This window comes from Rana temporaria, chromosome 4 (assembly GCF_905171775.1).
Source record: "Rana temporaria chromosome 4, aRanTem1.1, whole genome shotgun sequence".
In the NCBI taxonomy this organism is placed as follows: domain Eukaryota; kingdom Metazoa; phylum Chordata; class Amphibia; order Anura; family Ranidae; genus Rana; species Rana temporaria.
Window position 1 is genome coordinate 343,831,578 of NC_053492.1, and position 12,531 is coordinate 343,844,108.

General features: G+C 43.6%; 1 protein-coding gene across 2 annotated transcripts in view; it reads right to left on the minus strand.

Moving 5' to 3' along the window:
• The window catches only part of CRIM1 (cysteine rich transmembrane BMP regulator 1), a 945,688-nt gene that overhangs the window by 112,700 nt on the left and 820,457 nt on the right, over positions 1–12,531 (minus strand). For both annotated transcript variants that reach the window (XM_040350800.1, XM_040350799.1), the window contains one exon: positions 10,675–10,878. In XM_040350800.1, coding sequence (XP_040206734.1) covers positions 10,675–10,878 — 204 coding nt within the window. The remainder of the gene's footprint in view (positions 1–10,674; positions 10,879–12,531) is intronic.

The window sequence follows — 12,531 nt, forward strand, 5'->3', positions numbered from 1 at the left end:
TTAACCACTTGCCTTCTGGGCACTTTCAACCCCTTTCTGCCCAAACCAATTTTTCAGTGCTGTCACACTTTGAATGAAAACTGCATGGTCATGCAACACTGTACCGATATGACATTTTGTATAATTTTTTACACACAAATATAGCTTTCTTTTGGTGGTATTTAATCGCTACTGGTTTTTTAATTTTTTGCTAAACAAAAATTGTTTTCATAGTTTGTTATAAAATGTTGCAAACAGGTACATTTTCTCCTTCACTGATGTGTGCTGATGAGGCTGCGCTGACGGGCACTGATAGGCTGCACAGATAAGCACTCATAGGTGACACTGATGGGCACAGTTGGGACTGCACTGATAATCGGGACACTGATAATCAGTGCCCTGATGTTGAGTGTAGATGTTCACTTCTCACAAGACAGTTATCAGCTCTCCTCACACTGTCAGCATGAGGAAAGGAAATACTGATAACTGGCTCGTGTTTACATCGCAATCAGCTGTAATTGGGCACAGCTGATCACGTGGTAAAGAGCCGCTGATTGGCTCTGTACCCCGATATGTGATCAGCTGCGTCTGAAGGACACAGTGATCACAGAGCCTGCCATGGTAGAAGGGGATCACAAATGGACGTCTTATGACACCTCCCAGAACTGGCCGTTCACGCTATAGCCATCATTCGACTATAGCATGGTCGGCAAGTGGTTAATGGTGGTACTGGCTCTGTCCAGGAAGACACATCACTTCCTGCCTATAAAGGAAGAGAGCTGAAGAGTCTGGGACTGGGGCATTAGAAGAGAACTAGCTAGTCTATGGCTGTTAATGTTGTCTTAATTCCATCTTGCAGTAACCGATTATATATATATATATATATATATATATATATATATATATACACACACATACATACATACATACACACATGAAATTGAATGGTACCCTAGTCTTAGTCTGTAGAGTTCAATATTGAGTTGGCCCACCCTTTGCAGCTATAACAGCTTCAACTCTTCTGGGAAGGCTGTCCACACGGTTTAGGAGTGTGTCTATGGGAATGTTTGACCATTCTTCCAGATTGTCATGAAGCTGAGTAATCATGACAAAGCATAAATAACACTTTTGCAAAGTAGTAGAGTATTCAAAAAAATATATACATTTTATTTGGGTACAGTGTTGCATGACTGTGCAATTGTCATTCAAAGTACGACAGGGGCAAGAAGGGGGTAAAAGTGCCTAGTAAGGAAGTGGATACTGTAGCTATATTGCTGTGTTCAGAAATATAGTGCATTGGAGGTCAAAACCAAGCACTGCTATTCAAAGCTTTCACAATGTCAACTGTTTCCTTCATGTTCAGCTTCAAAGTATTAGATGTTTTTCATTAATAATGTATTATCAGATATACTTTATTAGCCAAGGAAGATATATTGCCTCCAACATGAATTACATTAGAAAAAAAACAAAAAAACAATAACCAGGTCCAGTGGTATTAGATTACTTTAAACATGATCTAAACACACACAATAACAAAAAACTATTCATGTACAGCCGTGGCCAAAAGTTTTGTGAATGACACAAACATCCATTTTCACAAAGTCTGTTGCCTCAGTTTTTATGATGGCAATTTGCATATACTCCAGAATGTTATGAAGAGTGATCAGATTAATTGCAATTAATTACAAAATCCCTTTTTGCCATGAAAATCAACTTATTCCCATAAAAAATATTTCCACTGCATTTGCGAAGGCAGCTTCAGGGTGCCCAAGAAAGTCCAGTAAACACCAGGACTGTCCCCTACATTTGATTTGGCTGAGGGATCAGGGCACCACCAGTGCAGAGCTTGCTCAGGAATGGCAGCAGTAAGGTGTGAGTGAGTGCATCTGCACGCAAAGTGTGGCAAAGACTTTCGGAGGATGGCCTGGTGTGAAGAAGGGCAGCAAAGAAGCAACTTCTCTAAAGGAAAAACATCAGGGACAGACTGATATTCTGCGAAAGGTACAGGGATTGGACTGCTGAGGAGTGGGGTAAAGTAATTTTCTCTAATGAAGCCCCTTTCCGATTGTTTGGGGCATCCGGAAAAATCTTGTCAGGAGAAGAAAAGGTGAGCATTACCATTAGTCCTGTGTCATGCCAACAGTAAAGCATCCTGAGACTATTCATATGTGGGGTTACTTGCCAGCCAAAAGGGTGTGGGCTCACTCACGAATTTTGTCTAAAAACATAACCATGAATAAAAAATGGTATAAAAACATCCTCCAACAGCAACTTCTCCCAACCATCCAAGAACAGTTTGGTGATGAACAATGTCTTTTTCGGCATGATGGAACACCTTGTCATAAGGCAAAAGCGATAACTAAGTGACTTGGGGAATAAAAAATCAAACTTTTGGGTCCATGGTCAGGAAAATCCCCAGACCCTAATCCCATTGAGAACTTGTAAACAAAACCCCCTCCCACAAATTCAGACAAACTTTAACTATTGATTATGCAATAATGGGCTGCCATCAGTCAGGATGTGGCCCAGAATTTGATTGACAGCATGCCAAGGTGAATTGCACAGGTCTTGAAAAAGAAGGTTCATCACTGGAAATATTGACTCTTTGCATAAACTTAATGTAATTGTCAATAAAATTCTTTGACACTTATGAAATTCTTGTAATTATACCATAGTAACATCAGACAAAAAGATCTAAAAACACGAAAGCAGCAGACTTTGTGAAAACTCATATTTGTCATTTTCAAAACTTTTTACCATGGCTAGCATGTAAGTCTCATTAGCCACCTCAAGACCAGACTGTTTCTCCCCCTTCCTGTCCAGGCTATTTTTCAGCGCTGTGATGCTTTGAAAGACAACTACTCAGGCAACACTATACACAAATACATTTTTTCAATTTTTTTGAGGTTGATGGAGCTTTTGTTTGGTGATATTTAACCACTTTAGTCCCAACGCCATTTTAAAATGGAAACAGGTGCCTTTAAACACACATTTCTGGCTGGTATACTGTCCGGGAGTGTGTTTACATTTGTAAAATTGACTGTCGACTTTCATGTGGAAGTGATACAAGCGACTCTGGAGCCACCGATCACTTCCACAGTGGGCCCACCTTGTTTACCAGTCCTTGCTGTTCCATCTGCAAACCTGGTGCGGTCATGGTGGGTATCGCTAGGAAGGGCAGCGGCAGCAGCTTTAAAAACACTGATTTGTAGACCCATCCCCCTAGTGAATGGACCAGAAAGTGATGTGTATGATGTCACTTTCTGGTGATGTGTATGATGGAACCTGGTCTGTGCTTCATAAGCTGCAGTGGAGTACAGAGGAGACATGCAGGGTCTAACATACCCCAGATGTCTCATAAGAAGAACCTGTCACCTATATACTTGTACATAAGGGGCTATTGCTTCCATGTGTGATAGCATTAAAATGTATGTAAAAAAAAAAAAAGTTGTAAACATTTAAAGAAGCACGTTAAGAAACAAAATATTTTAGAGCCGTCCTCCCCCAACATACAAAAACGCATATGAAGATGGAGATTGCCCCCACACGTTACATATTGCCATGCCTGCCAGAGTGATATCAATCATTTTAGCCCCAGAGCTCCTGCAGAGGCTTTTAAAACGCCACTTATGCAAAATATAGGGTATTGACATTTTTTTTGTAGCTTCACTGATGGACATAACTTGAACATGTTGGGTGTCTATTCACTCATCATTGTGGGAGTACTATTTCTCCCACAGATACCAACAATGGGCCACTATTCCTCCCACTGACACCAACTGTGGGACACTATTCCTCCCTCTGACACCAACTGTGGGACACTATTCCTTCCACTGATGCCAATAATGGGGCACCATTTCTCCCCCCCTGCTGGCTACCAACCCTGAGGCAATGTTTAATCTCACTGAAGCTGCACCTGGGACATTTTCCACTCTTACTGGACACAATCCAGCCCCTCTAAAGTTTGAAGGACAGTAAACTGGCCTATTTGTACCCTTCCAACAAAAAAGAACCCACAATTTCTCTAAAAATGCTTAAAACTGAGCAAGGTAATTGGCATCCATCATTCCTTATTCCATATCAGACTTTGCTTTTGAAGGAGAATATTTAAAATAAAAAAACACATGAAAATAATATGGACAAAAATAATGGGTCCGTTAACCCAATATTTTGTTGCACAACCATTAGGGGAAAACACTGCCAATAAATGATTTTGTGTAGCTCTCAATGAGACTTCTACATTGCCAACAGGTACGTTGCCCCCCCCCCCCCCCAATCAAACTGCTCCAGTTGTCAGGTTTGATTGGTGCCTTCTCAGACAGCATGGTTCAGCTTCTTCTATAGACACTTGATAGGATTTTTATCAGGACACACAAAAATTCCTTTTAAGAATAGTTCAGTGTTGTTCTTTTGGGTCATTTTATTTGTGTGTTTCATTGGGGGACCCCTTACTTGCAAGTAAAACAGAGCTTTCTGACACTGGACAGTAGGTTCTGCTTAAGTATGCTGGGTGAAACTCCTGCGCTGTATAGGATGTAAGTAAGGGGGATTAGGCCGGAAAGGGAGTAATGGGGTGAGTGAACGTGAAATACTGCAGCAAACAAAAGGAATGTCCTCTCAAGACAAAAAATGATACTGTGAAGGTGATGGGAGTGTCTGCGCTGTGGAAACCTGAAATGGGAAAGGGAAGGGAGGGGAAGGTGGACAAAAGAATGTGGACCAGTGTGGTAGTGGGGTGTGCTTGACAGAATGGAAGTGACCTACAGTTGGAAATAAAATGGGTGTGATCTGACCCAGACTGTGTAGAAGAGAAAACACACATAGAGGTCTACAAATATAAATAATAGATATATTTTATAGATATGAGTTGACAGAACTTGAAAAAAATGTGATATAAAATCTTGTGGACAAAATTAGAATGCAATCCAACAACCGGGCAAATTAAAAGTGACAAAGTGGGTGAGACGGTGTTGCAAGTGTAGGAGATAGCAAGCTTAAGTGAATAGAAGTGTGTGATCAAATAAAGTCCACACACCGTGCACCCTTCACCAATGGTGAATCAAGCAGCTTACCTCCCTGTTCTTATACAGACCCAGGTGTATCACTCTGCCAGCTAGCCGTTAGACGGATATCTGCTTGTCTGATCTCAATCGCGGTACATACATAAAAGAACAATGGTGTAGATGTTGTAGCAGAATCTTCTTATAGGCAAATAGGAGACAAAACACTCAAAATAGGAGGTGGTTGGCTGTCCACTTACACAACTTACAAGAGTGTGTAGGGAGCGTGTGCCTATCTCCACGAGCACCGCGCTCGTATCCTTATCCACTTCCAGCTGTCAGTTTCTCCACTTGGTATCACTCGAGCCGTACGCTCGTAATGGATTATGAAAGGCAGAAGTGGAAGAAGAGAGGGGGGCACATTGCGTGGAGCATACAGCAAGGTAAAATTTATTAAAACAAAAAAGATTGGTAAAACACTCACATGGGGCAGTCTAAAGGCGGTCACGTAGCTACGAACACCGCGCTCGTCCACCGTCCGTCAGGTGCTGCTCCTGGTGTGTACTCTAAGTTCCCGACGCGTGTTCGTCACATCACGTGACTTCATCAGGGGATAATTAACTAGAGTACTAAGTCTTCTTTAAATAGCGTCTCAGCATTAGGACATAGCGGTGGCCATCTTGTTGTAGTCTATGCCGTATACTAAAGTCAGCGCCGGCGCCATTTTCCCTGAGTCCCCTCCCACCTATCAGTCCCCGCTAGATGGAACAAAGCAGTGTGGGGAAAAGGATGGTCAGGGGAGCTGGGCCGGAGCGGGCAGCGGCTGGCCTGTGCTGTGAGCAAAAAAATCCACAGGGGAGAATTAAAAAACCTTACGGTTTGTGTACAGTAAAATAAGGAAAATTAAAATTAAAAATAATAATTACTAGGAGAGCAATCAATATATATGCATGGTCCAGACCCATGGAAGTCCAACAATGCGATCTAAACATATGGAAGTCCTATAGAGCACCCATATGGGTGGTCCAGATTGGGACACACATAGAGATGAGCAGTACGCTGACATGCAGTACACAACACAGCTCCTGTCATGTCACAGGGCCAGGGGGCCTCACATTGACTAGCAATGCGATAGCAGGAGACTGGGCAGAGAATATAAAGAAAAAAACATGGGAGCAGATGTTATTTAGAAAATGTATATATTAAATAATACATAGAAAAAATATGGATATATATATACAAGGATGGGCAATATGAACCAGATGTAGGAGTACTAGGTGGTAGAAAAAATCCAGGTGACAGGGCCCTGAATATTTAACGCCCGGTGGGAAAGGGGCTGAGTACTAAAGTGACAGAGTAGAGCAGCATCTGACGCACAGCAGGCGGGAAGCGATAGTAAAGTCCAAAAAAGGTCTTGCACATAATACATGGCATATCTAAGATAGTGTAGGGATGTGACTTTGTGTTCAAAAATCACTAAGGAAGCAGTTCAAGTCGAACTCTATATTAAGACCTCTAGGTGTGAAAGTGTCCATGTTGAAAATGTATTTCGATTCTAGTTGGCTGAGGGCCCTAACTTTATGCCCCCCCCGCCATGGTCTAGAGTATGGAGCTATCACCTTAAATTCTGGGGGATAGCTCCATACTCTAGACCATGGCGGGGGGGGCATAAAGTTAGGGCCCTCAGCCAACTAGAATCGAAATACATTTTCAACATGGACACTTTCACACCTAGAGGTCTTAATATAGAGTTCGACTTGAACTGCTTCCTTAGTGATTTTTGAACACAAAGTCACATCCCTACACTATCTTAGATATGCCATGTATTATGTGCAAGACCTTTTTTGGACTTTACTATCGCTTCCCGCCTGCTGTGCGTCAGATGCTGCTCTACTCTGTCACTTTAGTACTCAGCCCCTTTCCCACCGGGCGTTAAATATTCAGGGCCCTGTCACCTGGATTTTTTCTACCACCTAGTACTCCTACATCTGGTTCATATTGCCCATCCTTGTATATATATATCCATATTTTTTCTATGTATTATTTAATATATACATTTTCTAAATAACATCTGCTCCCACGTTTTTTTCTTTATATTCTCTGCCCAGTCTCCTGCTATCGCATTGCTAGTCAATGTGAGGCCCCCTGGCCCTGTGACATGACAGGAGCTGTGTTGTGTACTGCATGTCAGCGTACTGCTCATCTCTATGTGTGTCCCAATCTGGACCACCCATATGGGTGCTCTATAGGACTTCCATATGTTTAGATCGCATTGTTGGACTTCCATGGGTCTGGACCATGCATATATATTGATTGCTCTCCTAGTAATTATTATTTTTAATTTTAATTTTCCTTATTTTACTGTACACAAACCGTAAGGTTTTTTAATTCTCCCCTGTGGATTTTTTTGCTCACAGCACAGGCCAGCCGCTGCCCGCTCCGGCCCAGCTCCCCTGACCATCCTTTTCCCCACACTGCTTTGTTCCATCTAGCGGGGACTGAAAGGTGGGAGGGGACTCAGGGAAAATGGCGCCGGCGCTGACTTTAGTATACGGCATAGACTACAACAAGATGGCCACCGCTATGTCCTAATGCTGAGACGCTATTTAAAGAAGACTTAGTACTCTAGTTAATTATCCCCTGATGAAGTCACGTGATGTGACGAACACGCGTCGGGAACTTAGAGTACACACCAGGAGCAGCACCTGACGGACGGTGGACGAGCGCGGTGTTCGTAGCTACGTGACCGCCTTTAGACTGCCCCATGTGAGTGTTTTACCAATCTTTTTTGTTTTAATAAATTTTACCTTGCTGTATGCTCCACGCAATGTGCCCCCCTCTCTTCTTCCACTTCTGCCTTTCATAATCCATTACGAGCGTACGGCTCGAGTGATACCAAGTGGAGAAACTGACAGCTGGAAGTGGATAAGGATACGAGCGCGGTGCTCGTGGAGATAGGCACACGCTCCCTACACACTCTTGTAAGTTGTGTAAGTGGACAGCCAACCACCTCCTATTTTGAGTGTTTTGTCTCCTATTTGCCTATAAGAAGATTCTGCTACAACATCTACACCATTGTTCTTTTATGTATGTACCGCGATTGAGATCAGACAAGCAGATATCCGTCTAACGGCTAGCTGGCAGAGTGATACACCTGGGTCTGTATAAGAACAGGGAGGTAAGCTGCTTGATTCACCATTGGTGAAGGGTGCACGGTGTGTGGACTTTATTTGATCACACACTTCTATTCACTTAAGCTTGCTATCTCCTACACTTGCAACACCGTCTCACCCACTTTGTCACTTTTAATTTGCCCGGTTGTTGGATTGCATTCTAATTTTGTCCACAAGATTTTATATCACATTTTTTTCAAGTTCTGTCAACTCATATCTATAAAATATATCTATTATTTATATTTGTAGACCTCTATGTGTGTTTTCTCTTCTACACAGTCTGGGTCAGATCACACCCATTTTATTTCCAACTGTAGGTCACTTCCATTCTGTCAAGCACACCCCACTACCACACTGGTCCACATTCTTTTGTCCACCTTCCCCTCCCTTCCCTTTCCCATTTCAGGTTTCCACAGCGCAGACACTCCCATCACCTTCACAGGTTCTGCTTAAGAATTCCTTAGCAGTCTTGATATTCAATTTTGACCTGCACAGAATCAAGGCACCCCAATCCAAATGCAGCAAAGCAGCTCCAAAACATAACTGAGCTGCCTCCTTATTTTAGAGTAGAGATGTTGTTTTCTTTTAAATCGTATTTGTGTCTGTTAACACGTGACCTGCAAAAAAAGCTCCAGTTGTGTATTATCTGTCCAAAGAGATTTCTCCCAGAAGCATGGCGGTTTCCGGTTTGTCAATATTAATTTTAGCAAATTTCACTCTACAATTAGATATTATTTTCCACAGTCTTCATGGTTTCCTTTCCATTGAGCCCACTGTTGCTAAAAAGCTGACAGATGGTGCAATCAGACCCCAATGTACCTTTGGTCAAGGAGGTCAAGTTGTATCGGTTTGGAAGTTTTCCTTGCCTCCGTCTACCATTCTTTATCCTTCCGTTTAATCTGCAGTCTATTCCTCTTGCGGACACAAACAAGGCAGCTGACTACAATCTCATAGTCCTTAAACATTCTAAAATAGTTTGAAACTGTAGTCACTGGAACCTTAACCACTTAAGGACCTTAGGTGTTTTTCAGATTTGGTGTTTGCAAGACAAACAGTTTTTTCTGCTAGAAAATTACTTAAAACCCCCAAACATATATATTTTTTTCTAACACCCTAGAGAATAAAATAGTGGTCATTGCAATACTTTTTGTCACACCGTATTTGCGCAGCGGTCTTACAAGCGCACTTTTTTTAATTAAAAAATAAGACAACAATAAATTTGGCCCAATTTTTTTATATATTGTGAAAGATAATGTTACGCCGAGTAAAATGATACCCAACATGTCACGCTTAAAAATTGCGTCCGCTCATGGCCTAGGGCTAGAATTATTGCTCTCGCTCCAACGATCGCGGCGATACCTCGTTTTCATATGCAGGCGCTACTCGTGTATGCGTTCGCTTCTGCGCGCGAGCTCGTCGGGACGGGGCGCTTTAAAAAAAAATGTTTTTGTTTTCTTATTTATTTTATTACTTTTTACACTGAAAAAAAAAATGTGATCACTTTTATTCCTATTACAGGGAATGTAAACATCCCTTGTAATAGAAAAAAGCATGACAGGTCCTCTTAAATATGAGATCTGGGGTCAAAAAGACCTCAGATCTCATATTTAGACTAAAATGCAAGAAAAAAAAATTGAAACTGTCATTTTTTCAAATGACAAAAAAAAAATGTTTCTTTAAGACGCTGGGCGGGACTGACGTTTTGACGTCACTTCTGCCAAGCAGAGCTATGGGGACGAGTGAAGGACATTTTTCCCCAGTCACTTGCCGAACAGTCCCGATTGCCTCCGCCGCTACCGACGGCAACGGTAAGCGGCGGAGGGTGCGGGAGAGCGGCGGGCCCTCTCCCGCCACCGATAACGGCGATCTCGCGGCAAATCCGCCACGAAGACCGCCTTTATCGTGTACAGGACCCTTAGCACTAAAGATGGATACCTCGGTTGTGGCAGCAGCTGCTGCCGTTACCGAGATATCCATCTTTAAAATGCCGATGTATATGTACATGAGCGGGTCTGGAAGTGGTTAAGCTGCTTAGAGATGGTCTTGTTACTTTTACATTTGACATGCTGGTTTATAATGTTCCTTCTCATTTTCTCGTCCAACTCTCCAGTTTGCTTTTCCTAGTCCTTGTACAGTGTGGTGCACATGGTGATGCAAAGCAGCAGATTGACTAATTTTCTCCCATTAAATAGGCTGACTTAATGATTACTAGACTGAACATGTGTGAAACCAATTACAGAAAACAGTTTGAAATATCACTATGATCCAATTATTAATAATCTTTTATTGGGGTACCAACAAATCTGTCCAGGCCATTTTAAAACTTCTTTTTACAACAAGCAATAATTTATCTTTTCGCATTTTGTTTGCTTTACTTTATGCCATAACAAAGGCATGTAAGTATACATGAGGCAAATGCTTTAAAATGTCATCACTTTTCAGGAGAAAAAAATTGTGTTTCAATGAGATGTAAGGGTCAATAATAAGTGCCAACAAATTACTCCATGTCTGTGTATATTTACCTGAACAAGATGGACAGCATTGCCCAGGAAGTAAAGTAGGGTTGACACAGTTGGGAACAGGGCAGGTTATTAATGCACACATCTCCCGTCCATTGTGACAGTAGCACTCACGGCATCCATCGTGCCAGCTCTCTTCATTTTCATGTCGTCTACCATCCATTGATAGACAGGTGCCTATTAAGACTGGTGGCACTGAAGCTGCTTCTGCAAAAACAAATCAATCGATCAATCAATCAATCAAATATCGCTCTGCAAAACACTACAGTTTTTAACGGACCCATTGTTGGAAGATTTGAACTTTCTTATATTGAAAGGTAGACAACAAACAGCCTTACAAGAGCAACATACCAAAAAATGTTTTTGATCTAATTAGACAACGTAGAAACAAAATTGCATTTTTGAAAGGCAGGCCTAATGGCAAGGTATTATCTTAATCATATGCAGTCAATATTTCTGTTGCAATTGCCTCGTTGTACATTACATACAAATGCACACACAATTAGACTGCTAAATAATGTTACTAGTAGCTCAGGAAAATTATGTATGTGTCCATTTACAGTCTTAAACTTGAAGGCCAACTTTTTTGAAGTCGGCGAGTCAAAATATTAATTCAAGAAGGTCTGCATGACAGCCAGGCAACTAATATTTTCAGAAAGGGAGCTCAGTAATGGTAGCCTTCATATTATCCTTATTAAAGGGCTTCATTTTAACCACTTGGCGGCCACCTCACGCAGATATACTGCGGCAGAATGACACGGCTGCGCAAAACCCCATAGGGTACGTCGTCACCTTTAAGAGCGGGGGACCCGATGCGCGTGACCGGCGAGCGAGAGCATGGGGATTTGTGTGTGTAAACACTAGGGTTGTCCTATACTTGTACTCGGGCAAATGCTCCGATGGTTCACTCGATACCTGGGCGGTCAGGGTGATCAGTGCGGTGAGGGGGGTTTACAAGCACTGATCACCCTCTATAGATTTAAAAGTGACAGTCGATCCTCTCTCTCAACCCCCCCCACCGTGGCATTCAGCGGTGATCGGTGCTTCTCTCCCACACACGATCACCGCTGACTGTCCCCTATCCTTCTCCAGTACCCATCCGTGTCCCCCTCCGTGCTTCTCTGTGTCCCCCTCCGTGCTTCTCTGTGTCCCCCTCCGTGCTTCTCTGTGTCCCCCTCCGTGCTTCTCTGTGTCCCCCTCCGTGCTTCTCTGTGTCCCCCTCCGTGCTTCTCTGTGTCCCCCTCCGTGCTTCTCTGTGTCCCCCTCCGTGCTTCTCTGTGTCCCCCTCCGTGCTTCTCTGTGTCCCCCTCCGTGCTTCTCTGTGTCCCCCTCCGTGCTTCTCTGTGTCCCCCTCCGTGCTTCTCTGTGTCCCCCTCCGTGCTTCTCTGTGTCCCCCTCCGTGCTTCTCTGTGTCCCCCTCCGTGCTTCTCTGTGTCCCCCTCCGTGCTTCTCTGTGTCCCCCTCCGTGCTTCTCTGTGTCCCCCTCCGTGCTTCTCTGTGTGTCCCCCTCCGTGCTTCTCTGTGTGTCCCCCTCCGTGCTTCTCTGTGTCCCCCTCCGTGCTTCTCTGTGTCCCCCTCCGTGCTTCTCTGTGTCCCCCTCCGTGCTTCTCTGTGTCCCCCTCCGTGCTTCTCTGTGTCCCCCTCCGTGCTTCTCTGTGTCCCCCTCCGTGCTTCTCTGTGTCCCTCTCTACATCTGTCCCTCCCTCTCATCTCTGTGTCCCCCTCCGTGCATTTGTCCCCCTCTCTCCTCCGTGTCCCCCTCCGTGCATCTGTCCCCCTCTCTTCTCCTCCGTGCATCTGTCTCCCTCTCTTCTCCTCCGTGCATCTGTCCCCCTCTCTTCTCCCCCTCCATGCTGCCGC